This window comes from Oryzias melastigma, linkage group LG22, assembly GCF_002922805.2.
Source record: "Oryzias melastigma strain HK-1 linkage group LG22, ASM292280v2, whole genome shotgun sequence".
Lineage (NCBI taxonomy): Eukaryota > Metazoa > Chordata > Actinopteri > Beloniformes > Adrianichthyidae > Oryzias > Oryzias melastigma.
In genome coordinates, this window is record NC_050533.1 from 17,381,106 (window position 1) to 17,404,575 (window position 23,470).

The 23,470-nt window shown below is 39.0% G+C and overlaps 1 protein-coding gene across 6 annotated transcripts in view; it reads right to left on the reverse strand.

Moving 5' to 3' along the window:
• Positions 1-16,470, reverse strand: part of kiz (kizuna centrosomal protein) — a 26,031-nt gene extending 9,561 nt beyond the window's left edge. Inside the window, exons 1-13 of one of the 6 annotated variants that reach the window (XM_024269397.2) lie at positions 15,227-16,470; positions 14,781-14,843; positions 14,197-14,359; positions 13,247-13,321; positions 11,377-11,992; positions 11,007-11,265; positions 8,458-8,577; positions 7,702-7,866; positions 6,715-6,865; positions 4,819-4,987; positions 4,474-4,536; positions 4,356-4,401; positions 2,928-3,035 (exon numbers count right to left, since the gene is read on the reverse strand). In XM_024269397.2, the coding sequence (XP_024125165.1) occupies positions 4,361-4,401; positions 4,474-4,536; positions 4,819-4,987; positions 6,715-6,865; positions 7,702-7,866; positions 8,458-8,577; positions 11,007-11,265; positions 11,377-11,992; positions 13,247-13,321; positions 14,197-14,359; positions 14,781-14,843; positions 15,227-15,300 (1,959 nt within the window). In that variant the 5' untranslated portion in view covers positions 15,301-16,470 and the 3' untranslated portion in view covers positions 2,928-3,035; positions 4,356-4,360. Of the gene's footprint in view, positions 1-2,927; positions 3,036-4,355; positions 4,402-4,473; positions 4,537-4,818; positions 4,988-6,714; positions 6,866-7,701; positions 7,867-8,457; positions 8,578-11,006; positions 11,266-11,376; positions 11,993-13,246; positions 13,322-14,196; positions 14,360-14,755; positions 14,844-15,226 lie in introns of those variants that run through there. The other 5 variants (XM_024269403.2, XM_024269379.2, XM_024269360.2 and 2 more) reach the window with 5 other exon arrangements.
• Between the last annotated feature and the right edge of the window lie 7,000 nt (positions 16,471-23,470).

Genomic DNA, 23,470 nt, shown 5'->3' on the forward strand with positions numbered 1-23,470 from the left:
TGAGTATTTCTTTTTTCAAATCTTGGTCAACCAGGAACAGCAAAAAATGCAGTCTGTAAAAGCTTTTAGTTATTACATAGAAGCTACAATTGGAAAACCCTAAAAGGTCCCTGATCCGCTCCATGTTGATGCATCCACTTGTAGACGAATAGATCCATGTACGTCTTTGTATTCCTCGTCTGAGCTGGCATCTGGCTCAAAACTGTGCGGCTGGATAGCTTCGATATTGCTCACCATTTTTGTTGCACCACCATTGTTTGTATAAGACAACTGGACTAAGAGATCCCTCTTCCCTCACATTACAAATAGGAAGTACCTGCCTGTACCACGAAGCCAAAATCCCATCAACTTTTTTTGATATAAAAAAGTATGTCTCTGTCTCTATCTCTATCTCTGGTCACTGGCGGGAGCTGTCTCCATTGAACTGACTGAACTACATCTCCCAGCAACCCCAGTGCAGTTCCTGAATGCCACTCAGCCGACTCTCATTTGCCAATCACCCACAGGACACTTAAGCACTGCACAGAGCCTCACTCAGTGCGAAGTATTGTTTGTGCCACTCTGCCTGCATTACCAAGCGTTTCTATCTGGACCTGATCTTCTGTCTCTGACTCTGCTTTATCTCTGATTGCTTGCTGCCTGCCCTGACCTCGGCTAGACTCTGAACAGTCTCTTCTTGGATGATCCCATGCTCGTGATTGACCTCTGCCTATCTTACCCTGATTTAGCTTTGTGGAACCAGGTGTTTGCTTGTTTGTGACACCATTCTTGCTCTGATACATTATTCTTAGGATTTGCTATTCTATTTTTTTTAATGATATTTTCCTTTATTGCAAATTATTCAAGTTACAAACTGACCAATCAGATGCCTCAGTAAAAGCATGTGGTACCCATTGGCACCCACCCTATCTCAAAAGTTTGACTGATTCTCCAAACCCATTTTTATTGAAAAGGATGTGGACTTTAAACAAATCCTTATTGGCTATAGTAGTTGTCATAGAAACATAGATTCAGGCCAACTCGGACCAATAACTGTCATCTGGCTCAAATATGTCAACGTCGGAATCAAGCAACAATGGGGACTGAATTGTCTTTATTTCGCTGAAGCCGAGAGTACACATTGACTTATACAGTCAATGTGCACAGCTAATGTCAGCCTGGGGTTGTTAGTGAGGCGCTGTAAGCTAGTGAGAGAGACTGCACAATGGGATGATGGGAAAACAGTAAAGGCTAACTTTATGGTAACAGTCCTGCCCACAACTCAGAGGAGAACTTCTAATGAAGTCCTGCCGCTCTGCAGAAACTATGTCCTAGAAAATGACATTTTTTTTTATTTTTATTTTGCCTTAAAACAGCATAATGGTAATTAAAATACCGCCAAAGATGATTGGCAAGGGACTTAAAGCTAAATTAACTACTGTGGTATTATAACCCAAATTGTGATGTCCACACTTGTGGACTACATGTCTTAGGGGGTTAACGGCAAAAGCCTTAAGACCGTCTCCGAGCAGCTGTATGTTCCTGTGACTACAGTTACACAAATTCAAATACCAAGGGACTGTAGCCAACATATGTGACCATGGCACATTTAGGAAAACAAATGACATGTCAAAGAGACCAATAATGGCAAATAAAAAGCCAAGAAGCTCATGGAAGGGGAACTCTTGGGTCAAAGTATTTCAACGTCAGATCACATCATCATCTTTTAGAGAAATGGAGGACACTTGGAACGTGACAATCCAGAGACCCACTTAGATCTTATTCTGATCTACTTTAAAAGTGTTCAGAGTTGTTTTTTAAATACGATTATGCTGTTTTTAGGTAAAATGTAATAAAACCCGTGTCATTTTCTAGGTCATATGCTCTGTAGAGCAGCAATAGTCCATCCATCTATCTTCTTCAGCTTATCAGGGACCGGGTCGCGGGGGCAGCAGTCTAAGCAAAGATGCCCAGACTTCCCTCTCCCCGGCCACACCCTCCAGCCCCTCTGGGGGGACCCCAAGCGTTCCCAGACCAGCCGAAAGACGTAGTCTCTCCAGCGTGTCCTGGGTGTTTCCTGGGGCTTCCACTTGCCCAGCAATAGTTCATTGGAAATTTAACTCTAAGTTGTGGGCCAACCAATGTCTGCTCATGATTCATAATGATTTGAATAAAGAAATACAAAAATACCATTTTTAGCTTAATTTTCTTTAAGCATGTTCCTTATTATTAGAAAATATCACAATAACATGTTAGAAACACCAAAAAAAAGCATGTTTTAAAAAGAATATGAATGAACATTTTGGGAAGATGGAACACAGCAAGGAAAGAGGACAACCACCACTGTAAAAGATGGGGTGCCCTGGTTTCTTAGCGTTGCATCTGTACAGGAACAACACTATGTGCTGCTTGGTGTCAGTTTGGTCCTTGTTGTAGGGTCCAAAACATCTCAGGATGACTGACAGCAAAACACAGAACTTGAACACTCAAATTTCTTGGATTTACGAAATATTTAAATTATCAGCATTTGAGTATTTTGTGTCATCAAGCAGAGATTTGCAGTAAAGAGACATCTAAGTCTGTTTTAGCTAAGAGAAATCATATGAAAGAACTAAATAGATATTCAGAATGATAACCTTTGTTAGCATTTAGAGAAGATTTTAAAAAATAAATAGCAATTTGAGTTAAAATCTACTAATTTCTTCATTTGGTCACACAAATGCAGGCAACGCTGTATGATATACCCTCTATCCCTGAATTCATGGGGCTCAAATTGTCTATTGCAGTAAACTCGTTCATTATTAACTGCAAGACCACTTAAAGAAAAATAATTAATTCAAGCCTTTTAATTAGACTGCTCTAGTTTACATCACAACAACGCGTTTTCATTATGACAAATAATCAGGTTCAAATTGCTTTTTACCCCGCTGATAAAGAAGGAGCCTTACCTGAAAAGTCCCCCGCCTCCACGTCCTCCTCCTCCTCGTCCTCCTCCTCCTGCTGCAACAGCCCCTCCTGCATGGCTGATTGTTTAAGTGACTGATATGCTTTTGACTCTATTTGAGGACGCAGACAAACAAATGGACAAGCACAGACACACATAAAGTCAAATATTTGCTCAAAACATTTCCAACTTTTTAGGGGCTTCTGTGTTTGATGAGAGAGCACGCCTCAGTAGCTGAGGTTTTTCTGGACTTCATGCTCAACCAAACGGGTGAAAGCACTGACCAGTCATCTAAGCTGTTGATTCAAGCCTACTGCATATAGTGCAGGTGGCAACAGTTTCCACGAGAAAGCAATCAGCATCATACACCACCTCTGTGTCTAATGCCAGGAAAGCAATAATTCATGTGAAAAAATAAAAATGAGAAAAATAACAATAATGATTTTCCTATGAAAATTGAGTTTTTGGTGTTTTTTGTGATTCAGCATCAACAGTCCTGCCCACAACTCAGAGGCACATTTCGAATGAACTTCTGACGCTCTGCTGAAAACATTTTCTAGAAAACAACACGTTTTTTTGCGGTTTTTATTTAGGCTAAAAATGATATAAAAATAATTAACAGACCACTGGGAACACTTTTAAAGTAGATGAATAGATGATGTGTTATTTTAATGGGAGTTGCTTACGAGATACACAAACAACATAAATGTGATATTCTGAGAATAAATTGTAAACTTTAAGAATAGTTTTAGTTACTTTCTCCAAAGTGTGCTTTTCTTACAGAGCATAGCAATCTCCTTTGTTAAGGTAGCTTTAGCACTTCATAGCCAGCCACTGTTTTTACATGTGGTCTACAGGCTGGCATTTCTCTGTAATTACTATCAGTTTTCCCACATCTTAGTAGCGGATTTTGACACTGATGTCACTCGGCACAGTAAAACCTTTCACTTGCAAAAAAAGCTTTACTCATTATTTATTTATTTATTTACAGCTACTATGACTCTTTTGATTAAGTGCGGCGATTGAAAACTGGACTCATTTTGCTGGCTGTGCGCCTTAGGAATGCAGCGACATGAAAAACCCAGTTGGAAATGTGAGAGCTCAGGGCAAACGTAGGACTGCTTTACATTTCAGAGGTGCAGCCGAGGGATGGGCAAGCCGACTGCTTCCAGGATGCCGTTGCATCTAGTATTTTTAAAGTCCAGTCTTGCCCGGAGTATTGTTTAGAAGATAATGAGAACCGACGACAGATCTCTGGCGCTGCCCACCCTGGCGCCCTGACAATTAAAGCAGCCACATTATGCTGGGACAGCGAATTAAGTGTCTTGCTCGAATGCAGCAGACAAGGCTGGAAACACGGCTAGTGTTTTCTCAGAGATAATTACAGAGAACTAGCGCAGCTCTTCAGGTGGGACTTTGACCCTGGATTCACCTTGATCATCCTGCCTCAGCCATTGTGCAAAAGAGGCCATTATTCACTGCAGTGGGAAGAAAACAAACCACAACATAAGGACAGTGTGAAGGCTGAGGCACCAGCAATGCCTTTTTACCTCTAATAGGACCACTTTCCACAGAGCTTTCGTCCGGGCTGTCCTCTTCAGTTCTTTGTAGTTCTGTAAGAAAGGGAAGCACATGAGCAATGGCAGGGAGGAAGGGAGTCTTGGACAGAAATAGGAACGGGGGGTCCTTTTTAGCTCTGAATGGAAGGCTTTATAAAAAAACTGGATTGTAAAATAGCTCAATAAGGGAATCAGTTTCTTTGAGAGAAGGACATTTCTAGTTTGTAAAAATATATAAGAAAAAATAGCATCAGCTACATTTTGACACATAATTTGGGTTTAATTTCCGGGATGTCTAATAACACTAAAGCAGATTTTCAAAGATGCACTACTAACTTTTTGTGTTACCTCGGATTTGCCGCTTCTGTTTTGATCCGACAGGCTCCCTATTTCTGTCGGCCACAGCTGAAGAAGGACTGCACAAAGAAGATAAGTCACTCTCATCGTCTGGTGAGGGTCTCTTCTCATTGGACCGGGAGAGAAGTGTCCTCAGCAACACTTTGGCCTGCAAGCAACACAAATTAAAACCATACTCTTAATTGTTCTCATTTCGGGAGGCATGTGTTAAACTGCACCCTCAATGATTAAGCCGGCTTTTCATTTTGAATGTGCAGCAGTGTTGTCGACTGCAAAGGAGAAGTAACTTCAAATTCTTGAACTCATTTACTAAAAGAAAAAGAAAAGATTATTTCACACTTTTGAAATAATTTGCCCCAATCACATTTTTTTTCTCTCTGCTTCTCTTTTCATGCATGAGATTAGAGAGCTGCCTAAAGAATGCAATCACCCTGCAGTTAATGTGCACCACATTTCAGATATCTTCCCTCCAGGTTGAGAGGACTGAGACAAACTACTCTCATCCACCCTCTCCAGTTCATTTTTATCTCTGCGGAGATGAGGATACACAATTAAGAGAATCGGCTCTGGGAGATGAGGAGCAGGGAGATACCGCACACTGATTTCTTTTCTCTCCTCTTTTTTCCCTCCCCCATATCAAACCCTACCATCACCATCCCTCTTTTGTGATCAAAGAATACCTCTCAGCTTCAGACGGTCATTTGCAACTTTTAATGAATGTTAATATGAAGGGGATGATCAGGAGGACTTTGACAGTGGCAAACTTTAAGTACATTGTAAGTTTTTATCAGTAGGTCACAGACAAGATAGACAATGTGGGTGCTTTCATTTTCTCAGAGAACAAGAGATGCAAACACGCCAATCTGAGTTTGCCACTTGGGATTTGATGTTGTTGGACAAAAAGGACTGTCTTGATCCTTGTCCCCGATATCGCTCTTTGTTCCCTTTTTTTTCAGATTTAGTCAAATGTACCGTGAGTTGAGGGCTCTCGCAGATCCACTGCATTTTAAATATCAATGAATGCAACTGTTAGCACTTGAATATTCAAAGGGCCTCTTTGAGTGTGTGCATGCGAGCTGCATGCGCCCATTTGCCGTCGTAGCCAGGCTGCGTGGCAAGACGTGAATGGAAATTCGGTTTCCTCTTGTGTGGGGAGAATAAGCCGTTGTACCAGGACAGAGGGAGACATAAAGGGAGAGATGAAGAAATAGAGGATGGGAGAGATAGACGGAGCGAGACTTGGACAGATAAAGGGAAAGAAGGATTTTCATTCGGTCTTTTTCCTGATGGATTCACTGATGTAGCGGTACCACTCTTTCTTTTGTCATTTCATATTTTCAAGAGGCTCTACAGTCTCCCTCTTTGCCGCTCATTGCATCATGGGCTCTGCAGCAAGACCTCAATGCCACAAAAAACCCAATAAGATGAGTTTGCACAAACTAACCACCAGAATTAGCATGTGAAAGATGATCGTTCCTGCAGAGAGAATCAGGCACACTATAGATTTTGATCAAACACGAGTTTTTTTCTTTAAATATTATTAGACACTAAGAGAAAATGTTAAAACTATCCTAAGATCCAGATTTTTTAAACCTCTTTTGGCTGATTTTAAATAAAAAAACAACCGATTCTCACAACAATAAACTGCATTAATGTAAAAAAAAGTATAAGCCAATCACTTGTTACTGATTTATTTTTATGGGGTCAACATGATGGGCAGTCTGATGAAGATTTAGATGGGATTTAGTGTCAGCAATATAATATTAATTCAATAATATGTTTTATGAGAGTTTGTGTTTATATTTGCTCTAAAGAAGTGTGCATGGTGTGACCTCTCTCATGTGCTTCCCAGAGTGTACGCTCCTTTAACGCTACCTGCTGGCTGTAGGTGGCATGACGCTTCAGCAGCAGCGGCGTGAACAGATGGACCAGGCGCTCAGTGCCGAGGACGCGATGCTCCTTGAGCACAAGGGCGTGCTTGAACCAGCGGTCCCACAGTCGAGCAGCATTAGGCGGGAGGCTGGCACTGTGACGAGTGTGGGGGTTGGGTTGCATGAGGAGACAGAAAAGCTTTCTCACTGACTACAGACCACAAAATAAACACCACAATAAAGTTTAGAAACACTTTTCAGCCAGTAAACTGAGTTAGTTAGAAACATATGAAAGATAATACACATGTACCACCAAGACTGTGGGATATATTGAATGATTTCCAGTAAACACTTAACAGGGCGAAAAGTGATGAAGCTTCCAGCTGAAAAAACTGGATAAAAAGGTCAATTTAAGTTAACAGGCATCTCCAGAGGAAAGAGCGAATTGTCTTTTAGAAATGAGTATGTCACAGAAAGTCTCAGTGAAATCAATAGAGTAGTGAAGCGGAGCATGGATTTGGCTCAGAGTAAAACTACTCATTATCCAGAGGACTGGAAGATAGGGCATTTTAATTTACTCATGACATTCACCCATTCAGTGTTAGCAGGCGAGGTGACACCAAACATGACCTTTTGCTTTTAGGACGAGAGACACTAGCTCAAATCATTGCTCACAATATCTCAGTAACAGCTGTAGGAGTATGAAGCCTGACTGTAATCTGAAAACATTTAGGAGGAAGAAAGAGTGGAAGAAAAAGGACGAATACCTCACATTTTTTTTCCCAAGAAAATAATGAAAAAAGGTGAATTTTGTAGCACTGAGTTCTGAATTACTTCAATATATGATAGCTAGAAAGAATTGAAGACATTACATATCTTAAAAACTGAATTCTACCTTAATATTTGTGCACTTAAAACCTATAAATACAATTGCATTTCTAAAATGATATAACACACACATGACAAACAAAAATCAATCTAGGAGCCTTACCTTATTTCATTAGGCTCAGTGCTGGACTGATGTGCGCTCACAACATCCTGTGGAAGCAGGCAGCCCTTCTCTGTGCTCCATGACAACCTCTGAAGCTCACGAAGGACGAGTGCTCCACATGCTTCAAGGTCCTCATCATTCAAGCCTGCTCCATCGTCACAAAGGCTGCCCAATATATGGAGTGTAGTCAGCTATTGCCATGGTGCCCCGGGTCTGAGCCCGCAGTTCACAAAGTCCATCCAACACACACGAAACAACTTCAACCGTACATTTCAACGCAGCTAAACATTAACAGGGGTCACGTCATCAGACGGGCGCTCTCTTTGTAATTGAGGACAGATGGGGATAAGTTTATACCAGGTTTAAAAAGAGTGAGAATGCTTTCCTCTGTCTGACATTTATCCTTTTATGCTTAACCACAGAAGCGGCAATTATGGCAAATTAATCACGCTATAGAGTATAAAGAGCTTATGAAAAATAAGCCCAGCCTAATGAAACACATTCCACATCCTCTATCTCTCTGACTCCCGATAACAATTCAGCTGGGCGGTTACTATAACAATCCCATGTGTCTGAAAACCCCTCAGAAATAAAGACGCATGCCTGATGGTGATGACACTTCATCTAATGTGAGAGCCCTTAGCAGAAGGATAATATGTTTTCCTCGACTGCGCAAAAGGCTCCACAACCATTAAATAAGTTTACAGGACATTTTGATTTTGATGGAAAATAAGAATTTGGAGAAAGCCAGTATACCTGATCATTTTATCTAGCTGTCTTCCATCAGTTGCAGAATGCCTGTAGACACAGGTCTTTTCACCGTGGAGCCGTCCTTCGATGCTGTCCAGCAAATTAAAGAGTCCCTCTAAGGAGAGACTGAAAAAAAAATAACCCATTAATGTGGTGAAAGGACATAAAGGTGGACGAGGTCATGTGATCGATACGCCTGTTTGGGAAGAGGTGGGAGAAAAGTACACAATGTCATCCAGAGGTCTGTGCTTTTCATTCTCAAGGAAGTTCCTTGAGCGACTAGACTGCTAAAGAATACAATTGTTAATTTTCAATGCTAACATACCTGTGCATTTGTTCTCTTTAGCACTCAAACTTGAATTTGTTGTCTATGTTAAAATATTTCCCACTTATGATTAGTAAAAGTTCCAAACAAAACATCTTTAGGTGAATTATTTTATTGAGAGATTTATCCTTTAATCTGCTCCTGTATCAGGCGGGAAAAAAAGAAAAATGGATGCCTCTTGCATGTGGATTTTTAACAATTCATTTCTCTCCTGAGCATTAAGCTCTGGGTGGCCCTCATTGAATTCCCCCAGAAAAAGCCCCAAGCGGAGAGATGTTGAGCCGCCCTCCATAAAGAGAAGCCAAAAAGAATTTATGACAATCTGTAATGGGCTCATAGGTTAGGGGTCAGCAGACAATAGTTCTGCCTTTTCTGCAGGTTGTTTCCTGGTAACATTCTGATTAAGATGGGAGCTTGAATTATATCCATGACTTTTTTTGTAGGGTGGAATCCCCCCCCTTTAGTGTGCCTGAAATACTACAGGCAAAAGCTATTTTTTTATTTGGTATTATTCCATCCAGTGTGGGCCTTGAAGTTATACCCTTTCTATGTCTAGTTCATTTATTAAAGCCCTTTAAAGAAAAAAAAGAGGGAGAAAGTGAATTTGTTGTCTCGAAACCCTCTTTTATCTAGTATTGTTGGCAGCTTTCACGTCAAGGTCTTCAACCTCGCTTTAGATGGCGTTTTTGTCGGCATGTCAACATCACGAGGAGTGTATTGTCAGCCAGAGGGAAGAGGTCACTAGCATTATTGCTTTATATACAGTGCTGGCTCGGGGGGTAATTTTCCACATGGAACGGCCTCAAAATTGACCGATTGGTGTCGGGAGTGAATGGGAAGAAAAGATAACACACGAAGGAGCTAAAAAATGTAACTGACTGCTGGATTAACTACAGGTTATGAAGTATTAAATCTTCACTCTACTGACTTTTTAAAGAAATTAATCAAATCTACTGTACCCCACAGACTTAAACTTGTATTAAGGGTCTAGTTTTCACTGTGTGACATCCTGTCAGCAAAGGAAGCCGCGCTATTATGTGGTTCAGAGACAGCGTGTTCGTAAGTAGCACAAACTGGGGTCATTAGAAGCCGTCTCGCTGGAAACTCAAAACAATTTTTCAGACTCACTCACTTTTGCCATGCTGGAGAAGTAATATAATGGGATAATCTAATGAATTGCTGGGGCTTGTTTTTCCTGACTGTGCACTGAATGGAGGTAGCAAAATAAACTTTAACCTTAAGGGAGAGGATGCAGACTGGATGCTCTTTGAGCTTTACATCAAAGCTTCGGCTTTTTTCTCCTCATGCACACAAGATCTTTGCGTTAACAACAAAAGCGACAGCCCCCGCCATCCTCTCCCCAACACTGGCTAACTGCATGCAGCTTTGCTTAGGGTCACACCATAAGCAGCAGAGCAGACCACACAGAAACAGGCACAGACATATTGCACTCTCAGAGAAGATGCACTGCACTAAATTACTTTCAAAATGCTCTATATAGACACCATCAAACTGGTTCTTTATATTTTTGAGTGCTTGAAAATGTTTTCATATTAAATGCTTATAAGAGAATATAAGCAATCTGATACCAGGGAGTTAAACAATGGGCACAAGATTGCTTTTTTTCCCTCATAAGTGGTTCAGCTTGTGAAATTGTGTACAGTGTGAGGAAAAAAAATAGGAAGACTGCAAATGATCTCACAGGATTTTCTGAAGCTCTGACCCTATCCAAAGTGATCCTTGAACTCAGAGGCCATCACCGCGCTAAGGAATTGTGGCTGTGAGTGTCGTCCACATGCCTACCCTCCAGAGCACTCTATGGCGCCACAAATTTCTTCCTCCACTGAGGACTTCCTGAGGCTTCTCAAGCAGAAAATTGCTCTGTTACAGCATTTTCCTGGATTACGGCGGTCCTGTTGTGGACAGGTCCTGAGCTCTTCCTATTAGTTACATCACTTCACCAGCTCAGCCGCTGCAGATCCACAAAAAAAAAAAAAACTGTCAGTTCTCTCTGACATCCACCAACATAACGGCTATAAAGAGGAGAATGTAATGTATTCAACAACTATTATTTACAGCCCTTTGAGGTTTGGCATAGCAATGCAGAAACGGTTCCTATTTTCATTTGTTCTCATAAAAATACGAATGGCATTGTGCAAAATAAAGTAATATTGCCACTAAAACGACCCAATAAAACAAATCTAAAAAAAAATAAAACATAATACTGCACCCTTCTGAGGTCACTGCTGGTCCTGGAGATTCACTGTCCACCTGGGATGTGTTATTAGATCCGTTAGAATTGAGGGATGTTTGAAGACAATTCCCTTTGTGATGATCCCTTCCCTCAAATGAAGACTCCCTTTCAAGTTCTGCCTCTTCTGGAACATCATCTTCAAGCTCCGATTGTGTCAGAGATATTGTCAGGTCACTAGCACTGCTTTCTGATAACTGCACATCAGAGCTGGATGCACTGACACTTTCACGTGTACCTGAATGTAAACACAGCACAGCATGTGTCACTTATTCAGAACCGTAAAGGGTAAAAGAAATGCTTTCACTTCTAACTTTAGCAAAAAAGAGTAGGAAATATCTCTCCAAACCTGGTCTCTCTTGAGCTTCTTTTTCCAAAGTGGTTTCAGGCATCAAATGACCAAGACCTCTCTGTTGCTCTCCCATTATGAGTGGTTCATGAACAGCCTCTTGGGAGTCAGTGCTTTCTGCAGGGGGATGCTTAGGCCTCGTAGAGGTATCGTTGCTGGGAGATGGATTCTTCTCCGACCCCGTCAAGGTCACGAAAGGTGAAGCTTCCTGTTCATCATCACTTCCAGAAGCCACGCTACCAGCTGCGCCTGTTAAGGCACGAACAGATGGGAGCAGCCCCACCGTTCTTTCATGTTTGTTACTCCAATTACAGCCATCAAGGGAACCGTTTGAGCCTGAAATGTCATCTGATAAATGTGTTTGCTTGCTGGCACCATCCTTTCCGCCAACTCCGGAGTCCTTCAAAAGGCCACTTGGTGTGCGTCCGTGAGAGTGCACGCTGCGATTGGGTGAACGAAGAAACGCTCGGTGTGAGTGAACACTTGTGCCGACTGTTTCACCGTCAGACTCTCGGGAGATTTTTTGGTCCGTAAAAGTTTCCACTGTTGATTGAGGAAAATGCCTGCCTGGATGTGAGATGTGGCTTTCCGGATTCTGGATATGCACGGCTTGATTCTAAACAAAAACATACCCCAAATAAATAATAGTGAAGCATCTTAAATTTTAAACATAATAACAGCAGTTACATGAAGGTTATTTATTAAAATCTGCTCAAGTACGCCAAATATCTCCTTCAAGATTCATAAAAGGTGTAACTTTTTTTAGGCCAAGGTCAAAACGAGTCTCTGAACATTTTCAGAGAAATGTCTCAGGATCAATGTTTTACTTTTAATCGTATTAAAAAATCCTTTAGACAAGTTTTGATTCATGTCGGCAATGTCACCAAGGGGGGAGAGAGAAGCAAAAAAAAAAAAAAAAAAAGAGCCTCCCTCCAAACATAATAACAAAAAGCATGGCTTCTGTTTCTTTTCTGATAAGCGTCTTAAATACCAAACAGTTAGCTGCTTAATAACATTCACTGTAAACCATGCAGCTTGCCCAGCAGATCCACAAAGTAGGTAAAAAAAGAGGAAAAGTTAATTTCTTGGCTGAGTGATTCCATCGGTAGCTGCAGGGCAAAGTAGAAAGTGTTTCACTAAAGTAGCAATTGATTCTTCTATCAATCTGCAGCACGCGTGTGCTCTTCCAAGGAATGTATTAAATATGAAAATCATATCCCGTTATCATCTGTCTCCAGCTTTCAGCCCGGTAAGCTTCCCTTAATGAATGCTGCAGCCTGAGGGACATGCACACTGCCAGCCAATGGCTTGTATGCATAATGGAGTGACGGTACCATTTTGCTCATTACAATATCGACAGGCTGGGGGGTGTGGGGTGCAGGGGGGGAGGTTGCACACAGTTACAAGTGACTGCTCTAGACAGCATGCTCCAAGTTATTATGAGATGTCTTAGACATTTCATCTAAAAGAGCTTTAACTGCTTTAAGTGAAGGGAAAAAGCAGCTACGGACTTGAACTACACTGCTTTCACAGATTCCCCAGCTAGGATTAGACACCTGTGCTATTATAGATACACAGTTTAAATGCAGACTCTTCTGCAGATTTACCAGGCATAATGTCAACTTTCCTTTGTTATTCTAAACCTGGCGACACAGCTGGATGGAGCGGGAATCAGCATAAACCTCGCAAACATTTCAAATGAAAGGATCTTGCAAGAAAAAACAAGCTAGTATGGTGTTAAGCTACAAGAAAAGGAAAAAAGATTTAAAAAAAGAAAATTCTCTTATCAATTAAAAACGATGGCTCACTCTAAACATAAAATACTGCAGCTGTAGCTTCACTTATTGTGTGTTTCTGAAATAAATATTACCTTTGATGCTTTGTGCCCAGGTGCCGGTTTCTGTTTTGCTTCTATATATTTTGAAATCTTTTTCAAAAAGTCTCCCTGTAAAGAAAAAAAAATATATATTTTTAAAAAGAGTGGAAAGACATACTTTTATAAACGGACGTACTTGAAAAAAACAAAAATAATAGAATTTTTGTCACATTCTACAGTATATATTTTTTGCATCGCAGAGTCCATTCAATACATTGAATCTGAATATTTGGTGTCATTTTGTAACATTTTTGAAACTGACGGGTTGTTTCATCACAAAAGCAAACACATTTTAAAAATAAAAATGACCAACAAACACTGAAAGATTTTAAAGGAAGTTATATTTGTAATACCAGGAGTACCAAGCTAAACAAGAACCTGCAGAAAGTAGGACAAAGCAGACTCGTATAGCAACAAACATATAGGAGTCTAAGCACCAAGAGGAAATAAACCAACTGCTTGAGGGGAGAGAACAACTAAACCTCTGGAGCACTTCAGATGCTCTATATTGGGCAATTAACTCAGTGAGTCATAATTAGCCAATTTTGTTAATTTGATATTAAGCTGTCAAGCACTGTCATTGAGTTTTAAGTGATAATCTGACTGGCTCATTGTTTTGTCCCTTGTTCATTTGCTTGTGGTGATAAATTGCACTGTTTGAGTGTTTACTACTATCGCATCAGGCCGTTGCAAGCAAATACGCCTTCTATAAATGCTCTGTTTATTAAATTTACAGCACAGCATTAAAGCAAATATGTATAAAGTATGACCACAACGCATTTGCAGCAGTAAGCTGTGCTTGTTAATAGCATTTTTTTATGAAAGCATTATTATCAAACTATCAGAAAATTGTAAAAATATTGCAAAATGCTTTCATTGTGTGCACACATACAGAAACACATGATTTTGTGCAAGCGGGTGTGTGGTTCATGTGAGTGTCTTACCTTTTGTTGTTGCAGGGAGACACATTCAGCTTGATAGTCCCTCATGCTAATTTCTATGCACTCCACAGCTCTCTGAAGCTCAAGGTTTCTCATTTTCGCTCGTACTTCTCTGTCAGTGATTTCTTTGAGATAACTGCGCAGTTTGGAACTGTTTATCTGTGAGCTAAAAGCAATGGAAAACCACACTTCAAGAGAAGTCATATCTAAAGAGCGTTGTCAAAAAATAAAGAGGCAAATGTCTTTCAGGAAAATGTAATATAATAAAAACACTATTCTACATTGAAATCTTATTCTTAAATCTACAATATAATACAATATAGGAGCAATATTTTTCTATACTGATGGGAAAAATAAATGACTAAATCACAGTAAAAGTTATAGATTTTGCCAAATTAAAATATATTAATGATTTTAAAATGTTATTAACATGAAAACTGTTATTTTACAAATCAAAATCTAACTATAATTAATTAGTTATATATGATAGATACATGTCAATCTAAATACAACATTTAGTATTTTCTTTTATGAATTACACATTAGCAGGAAAATCGCTAACAGTGAAATGCACGGTGTAAAAACTTAGTCTTTTGTCTGATCTCGAATACACAAAGAGTTCCCTCTCCAGCTGCAGTCTCCGTTTCTCTCTGCACACAAACAAATGTGTCAGTAAAAAACGATTAGCCTTCTTCAGCATCTGCTCCGCTGCTTCTGAGCTAAAAAGCACGTCTGCTAACGCGGAAGAAGCTAAAATACTACGAACGAGACCAGAAAAAAAGTTCATATTGGTACTCGGCTATGCTATGACTTATTTGCCAGTTTAAATTTTATTTCCACGCCAATTTCACCACCCATACTTTTCTTGGTAACACTACAGCAATAAGCTATCGAATTAGCACGGCTAACAGCTAGCTTGTGGCTAGCGGTAGGAGAACGCTCGGTCTACCAGGCTGTGGAAGTACAGGTCCTCTGTTTTCATCACGTTGGTTTTAAAAAAAAAAGAAGAAAGGGGAAAAAAGAAAGAATTTACCTTTCATAGATGTGTTGCTGAATTTGTGTAACCTTTTTATAATAGTGGTCCTCGTTGCAAATGAATGCTGCCATCGCTCACCGCTTTGCTGCTGCAGAGCCGACAGTCAGAAAAGGGAGGAAGAGGACAGCTTCATTGTTTACGACGGTTACCGTGACAACCACTTCCCACAAATCCCTGCTGGTAAACAGACAGAGCACATGGTAGGACCATAGGGTAAGGCATTCTTTTTCTTTCCTTCTTTCTTTTCTTTCTTTTTTTTTTTTTATTTTATTTTTTTTTTTTTAGTTAGTGATTTTAAAAAATGTGCTTTATTACATCAATGTATCGGTTCTTCAATAAAAGAAAAAGAAAATTGATAAAATAATATTCTAATATATATATTCTCACTCAATTATTATAGAATCATTACCTAAATCACGCACTGTAGTATATCGAAAATAAATAATTAGGGGTGTAACAATCAATCAATTAATCGATGAATCAGTTTATTTTCTTATACAATCCAAGCAGATAATTCTGCCTGACGCATGATATTAATCATTTAAAAAAATAATAATAATAAATAAAAAAAAGGTTTCACAATGAGATAAATCTATAATGGATAAAATACCATTTGGATTGAGACATGGTAGATTTATTCTACTATAGCTCAAAAAGTGTCATCACACCGGACAACATACATCTGATGGCAGCAAAAAGTGATCAAGCCATCATTACAGCCCAATGAGGGGAAATACAGAATCTTGCAAAGACAAGACCATACAGTAGAGTATCATGTTCAATTAATTTACTCATCACCAAGCTAATAAATACATTCATAGGGAGCACTCAGAGAAACAAAGAATAATAATCATCAATTTTTTTTGTTTTGTTTTTTTAGTTGAAAAACAACAGTGAGCTGAACTGTATCAAAAAAACTAAAATGTGAACGAATTTGCCGTTAGTTCTTGTTTACTTGTTTTTTTTTAACATATAGTTGGAAAACTTCACCTGTTCAGTACCCAGGTATTTATATGTGAGTTACAATGGTCACATTTTTGGCTGTAGACTTCCTGGATTGATTGTAGGTCAGTGAATCAAATCGTTCAAAATGAACCAAAATCGACTATGAATCGGATCGGCCACCAGAAATTATGATATGAATCAAATCGTTGGTAAATTACTTAATATCTTAATAATTCAATTTTTTTAATACTTAAAATAGCCGGCTTAAATTAGCATTTGAACTCTGTTTTCTTCTTGCCTTTCCCAATTTATCAAAATACCAAATGGATGTTTTGTTTGGACAGATAATCCGTGTTCTACTCAGATTGTCTCCTATCTTTTAATTATCATAGTTCATCGCTGACAGCTGTCAGAATTGGGATTTTTCTGTCAAAACTGCACTCATGCATGCATAGGGTTGTCGTTTGTGGAATTCTAAACACAAGTTTTATTAAAAATACATTTAGTCAACAGTTTCTCAAATGATCAATTTAATCCTTTGGTATTTTTAGGGAATTATGTTCTAGGATACTTTTTTATACTCTGCTTTTTTTTTAACATTTTAATTACCAGTAAATATTTCTTTGTAGAATCCCAATGTTTTGTTTTTTCATGTTAACGATTTTTAAATGTTCATTATTTGAATAGCTATACTTTGAAATAATAAAGAGAAATGCGTTTTGAGCATTTTTACTGAAGTTACCCACATTATTACAAAAAAGGGTAAAATGAAAATTTATATGAATAAATGTTGTCTGAAAAGTTTTCAACTTGGTGTTGATTTCTTTGTTATCATAGCAAAATTTGCAGCAGATCAAGGTAAAAATTGCAGGTAAGTAAAAGGGTATGTTTAATATATTTTACCTAAGCTAAACATTTCATCATTTTTCTCCCTAAAACTTTTAACTTGTGTTAAACAATCATTCAAACGTACAGGAAACTTACATTTTTTAGCCACACACACACATATACATATGTATATATAAAAGAAATTGTTGATTTTAAAAGAAGTTTCATATATTACCACATAAATGTTTGCCCTAAAATTGTTTTTCTTTTAGCTCAATTTTTTGCAGTTTTGGTAAGATTCTTTATATTCTGTAATAGACATACAATGTAACATGTATGGCCATTGATATACCCTACCAGAGGTCACAATATGCATGTGAATTAACAGCTAGTAAATTAAATTGATATTCAGTGCACATCTTCATTGAATTCATCAGACTTTTGTTACCCTGCTTGGCAGAACCTATGTTCCGCCTCCAGCTAGTCAGAAACATCTGTGCAGTTAATAATTTGATAAACAGCTTACACAAATGCTAAATTATCTCCTCCATCCCCTCCCTTTCTCTGTTTCCCCTTGTGCAAGACTTGAAACAGTTGATGCACCTCTGGGCGGTGTTCGGTTTATCTGTGTTTCATGGCTATTCTTCCACAACTGTGCTTTTCACGGCTCAGTTCTGAAGCAGTGTTAAGGATTATTGCAAAAGCCCATTCCTCATTTATGAAAGAAACGTGCCCTCCATGTAGCCTATTGTGACACTTAGCATTTATAAAAAGATTGAAGAACTGTGACATTTATAAACATGTAATCTTGACACTGTCACTGTTCTTTTATTGAGTTAGACAGAGGCAATTAGGCTGAGGTTACACCATGTGCTATTATAACAAAAGGATCTTTTTGGAGAGGATTCTTCATCAGTTCAAATGCTTTCAAGTTTCATGAGATAATTCACTGGTCACTCATTTCTACAATTAGTGGATAACATGTAAAAATTATTTGACCAAGATTTTGTGATTATTTTTTTAAAAGAAGGCACTTATGGTTGGTGCAAATGTGGTTCCTTATATCAGAGATTAAACGTAATACGGAACAATAGTAGCATGCCATCAAAAACTATCTGAAATTTTTTTTGTAAAAAAGAAAAAAACTCAATTTTTTTATGCTTCTGTAAGTGTGCACAAGTACCAGCATATGATTTATTTGTGCAGTTTTGTCTATGAGAGGACAGAAATTAGCTAAGTGCTTTCAAGTGGATTGAAAGCTGCAACAAATCCCTTTCATAATTTCATGGAAAAGAAAGCTGACCAAATAAAGTGGGATTGAGGTGAACTAGTTTCCAATGGTTGCCTTTTTGGTTGCAACTTCAGAAGAGATTGAACACTAAGTGGGTGTGCTAAACTGTGTTAGAACAATCTCCAACTTGTTTTCTCAATTTTTTCTCCTTTATTAAGAAATGTGAGCTAGGGGATCAAACTCATTCCGATGCAGTGCTTGTTAGTGTTTTGAATAAACATCAGTGCAGTCTCAAGTGCTGTCTGAGAGCACAATGTTTCATTGTGGCTTTAAACAAAGACTCCCAGGTCTACTGACAGTGTCTTGTTGTTGGCACATGCATGGCTTGTGATACACCATTCACTCTTTGTCCAGAGAGGACAAAACTTTTCATCTACTATTGCTTCTTGTGACATCAGAGATTGACTTAGCCATCTTTGGGATGCTCTTTTAGTGGGTGTGGTGACAGATAAAACAAAAAGAAGAATAACCTGTTATTTTTAAGTTGGTCTTAGAGTTAGGAGTTAGAGCAATTGTTACTGGATTGAACTTTTAATGCAAGTGCTGCTTTTGGTTGAACAGTGATTAGACTCTTGGGATGTTCGGGTTTGCTAACCGTAAAGTATTGATGTTTTTTTCATGAATATGCTATGATTTTTGACTGTGCTTCTTTCGGGACTCATATTTAGCATCTATACTTTAAATTATGAAAAGATTAGTCAATCCTTTTTTTTATTATTTTAGTCTGTGACAATGTAGAAGTACAAGGGTGCCTATGGTGCAGAGGTAGAGTTGTCGATCTCTGATCACAGACTCTGTCAGGTCTTTGCGTATCCATGTGCCAAAGTGGACACCATACCCCACATTGCACTTGGTGTTTACAGGTTGGTACCATATTTGACAGAGTATGTGATTGTGTGTGTGTACAGATGAATGGGACTATAGGCCTTAATCGAAGTAGAAAAGCAGTACAGTGTTCCCTTGCTATATTGCGGTTTACCTTTAGCGACCTTGCTGTTTTGCAATTTGGCCTGCTTTATTTTTCTTTATTTCTGTTTTAGCTTGTCCTGTCCAACAGCTGATCAAATAGGTAAGAGCTGAAGGCCTCTTCAGTTGGACATTATTGTTACAACAGGGGCTTCTTTATTTATATTGGTTATATTTGTGTTATTTTTGGTTAGACTGGACGAAAAAGACGTTAAGGGAAGAACAGACTTTTTTTTTCTTTTTACAGTGCAATGTTTTCTGCATCCTGATTGGCTGTAGACCATTGTCAATCAATCTTCTCCGTGCCAGTCTCCTGTGCAGAATGCATTCAGCTTTCCAAATCTAACATGTCTTTGGCTTCTGTACTTTTTTTGTACGAAGGTTTGAACTATGAGAGTTCAAAGAAAAGAGAAAAGTGTGAAAACCAAAATGCCTGTCTGTATAAATTATATGAAGTGTGCAGTAAGGGGTTTTATAGCTGTCAAACATCTTTATTAATTGATATTAAAATTAAGCTAATAATTTTCTGGATTTCATCTATCATAGGTTAGTTTTATGCTATGTCCAAATTCCTTCACTAAATAGTGCACTATAGAGTGTGTTCATAATTTTGAAGTGCTTTCCAAATCTTCAATTCCAAAATCAGGTGCCCTAGAAATTTCCCAGAAGTCTTTGCAAAAAGCTTATGTGCATCAATGCTTGGCGTATAGACCGCAATGGATTGCATTTGAACAATTTTTGTGTGGAAAAAAGCATTTAAATGTATTTTTTTAAATAAACCATCAATCCACACGGTGGATTTATAAATAGACGTCGTAAAATGCTCGTATTGATTAGATTTACACTTGTGAAAACGGTGACATCATAATTGCTATATAAAAAAAATAGTGAGCATGGTGTCTGAACTTACTTGTAAAATCTAGGGCACTAGATACTCCTGCACTATATAGTTTTTAGTAGTTAGAAATTTGGGTAGGAATTCAAACACAGCCTTTAAAACGTAAGTACCACAAAAATAGGGAACTTTTTATAGATGTATGCCGTTTACCATTTACATTAATGTCACCAGTAAGACGTTCGTACGTCCGTCCCTCTATCTATCTATCTATCTATCTATCTATCTATCTATCTATCTATCTATCTATCTATCTATCTATCTATCTATCTATCTATCTATCTGTGTGTATTTGTGTGTGTGAGTTTAGTGTTTACATCCACATTAAGTAGGGCTTTATTTGTCTGTGTGAGGGTACATCCTCTCGTCCATTCCATGGGTCACGCTAGGTTGACTTTACCATTGGTGGCCATTACTCCTTCTATCTGTTAGTCTTCCAGGTCAAAATATCCTTCAATTTTAAATGAAATTGGGAATGTCAGGGGGCAAGGATCAACTCGTGTTCTGGCCCTTTCCACAGTAATAAGCCGTCGTAGTGTTGTGTGTCGAGCTTCTGTCATGAACCCTGTCACCACCATCTCTACACCGACGTCCCCACAACACAGCATGCATATTGATTGCAAATTGGGAGTGAGAGGACATGTGTGTGTGTAATGTATGCATGCATGCTCATGCAAGTTCACCTTTTTCAAGCGAGAAGCAAGGGAATCGTCTTACTCTCTGGCTGATTAGAAAGCTCATGCATAGGAAATCACGACAGAGACACTGCTCCCCATCTGCTTGCTGTGCAGGTGAAAACAATTTACACATCACCAGGCTAATGGATACATTCATAGGGAGCACTGAGAGAGGCAAAGAGTGATTGAGCAGGATAGGGAGAGAATAACAGAAAGCAAAAAAGAGTCAGGTTTGTAATGGGCACAGGCCAAGGCAGTTCACTACCCCTGCTCATGTGGCCAAGTCAGATAGCAGCCTATCAGATAACACATAATCACCTGGGTCAGGGAATAATGAAAGCGGTCATGGCCCACCAGAGCAGGCTTTTGCCCGTGCTAAAGACACTTGTAAACAATTCGACTGGGTGAAACATGGCAATAATATGTTGATTCTGCAGGTAATGAGGTCTTCCCTGAATCAATACCCTCGGCTAACCCCCTTTTCTCAGGTGTACCAGTGAAGAGCATTGAGCCAGGTTGGTGATCGTGCACCTATGACGATGACCTTTCCGTGGCAGTAAGGACACGACGCAGTTTGAAGAGGACTATTCTCGCATTGCACAAGGCGTTGAGTGTCAGAACTTTCATTCGCAGCAAGCAAATGAACAGGCAAGCGCTGCATGCTAATGAGCGGCAGGCTATTTTCCACCTTTTTTATCTGCACATTATGCTCTTGACTTTGGAGAAGGTGGGAATTAGGTTGGACCTCAGTGTCAGGCTGCCTGATGGCTCCGCTCAGGAAAAACTGGTAATTGAAGCCAATGGCTGCCGCGGAGGAGGTCTGAATTTGGAAATAAACAGTTTCAAGCACTGCACGTCATTTCTAGAGAGATGACAGGGGGAATGGAAATGAGCTGTCTGGATCTAATGTGCTTTCACAGCAGGGAAAAAGGGGGCCATCTTTCAGATAACAATTCCACTCATTAGGACTTCAGTGGCACTGTAATGACAAGAGACAAAGTTGCAGAATTCAGAGAGGACAATTAGGAGATGCTGGCACATAGTCAAACCATATAAACAAGGACACATTCTGCATAGACTCTGGCTAACACTGTGAGTACATTCAATCGCTTTGTAGGGGAGTAAAAACGAAAACACATTTTTGGATCCTGCTGAGTAATTATTGTTTTTGCAGTAATTTCTTTATTATTGCTTGTTCATTAGCAAAACAACAGCTTAATTTCCCTCTTGTTCATAAAAGAACTTCTTATATCTGACTTTGTGCTTATAAAGGAACTTGCATGTTTTTAATCAGTTGAATTCAACTGACTCAATTTTTCCTGTATTAGTTGTTTAGTTTGCTTTTTGTCTAAAAGGGCTAGATTATCATTCATATCATTAATATCAAGTTTAAATTTAAATATCTTTGTTTTACCCATAATTACTTGTAATCTGCCTGTGCTTGTATTTTCAGTTTGAAACGTAAATGTTGGGACCAATGTAACTAAAGGACTTATGAATCTTTATCTTGTTAAGTGTAGTTTTTTTTCTTTAAATTGAACAACTTGTATAATCTCTGGCTACCTTCACCATCCAAGGACTAGCTATGCTAGTGATCTGTGTTTATACACTCCTTTGTTCTAGTTTTGGAGTCACTACCTTCCTCTATTTCAATTTCCTGAGGATTATCAATAACAATAACATGTTATACACTTTTTTATACAGCATTCCTGCACTCAAAAGTGTCCTGGTCCAAACAAAAGCCTCAAACCCCCCAAAATATTCTATTTGAAGCAGGATACCAGGAGTGGAACACAAACTTTCTCACTGAAGACTTTCAGCACGATCCTTTGAATGATTCCTCTCTTGGGATTGGAGTAAAAATTTGTTTATATTTCTTTAGACTGCAGTAGCTGGTAATCTCGGATTCCTTTTTTAATGCGGCATCTGTGTTAAAAAGGAAAGGGAAACGAAAAACTCCTATGGACATGGCATGCAACCTTAATGTAGCTGGTGAGACTACAGGGGTTTCTTATGCTCCGATAGCGTAGACGCTCATGAATAAAACAAGGGGTTTAGGGGGCTTCCTGTTCAGCTAATTCACAGTGCAGGGCTTCCAATCTGTTTTTATGGTACTTGGGCGAAACAGTTTCTCTGTCTCTGCTTCAGGGCTGCGTACGGCGCAGAGAGTGGATTCTCAGGGGCTCAAACAGGGAGAGTAATTTACCATAATCAGTTATTGTGCACTGGCGAGTTTAACACAAGCTGAGACACATAATACATCGTGGTAAATCTGTAATTTATGCAAACAAACAAAGCAATACAGTTTGTAAAATTCTTGTTGAAAACTTTTGGAATGTTTTTTTATGAGTTATAATTACAATAACTAAAGGATCACATCTCTTAAGACCGGACCTTTTGCTAAAGGTAAGTCCCTACTCTGTCTCTGCAATTAGCAATGACAAGCATGGCTTCTTTCCATGTGAGACCTGTTTGCAGACTCATTACCAGGCCCCGCTGGTTTCTGCTGCAGTGAGAGGAAGTTAAACAAAGCGCCACTCACACTGAGCCTTTCTGCGGTGACAACAGGCTCCAAACCCATCTCCAAATGCTGAGAAGTGAAGGGTCTGTGAAAACAAACCTCTGTGACACCCTTCCCT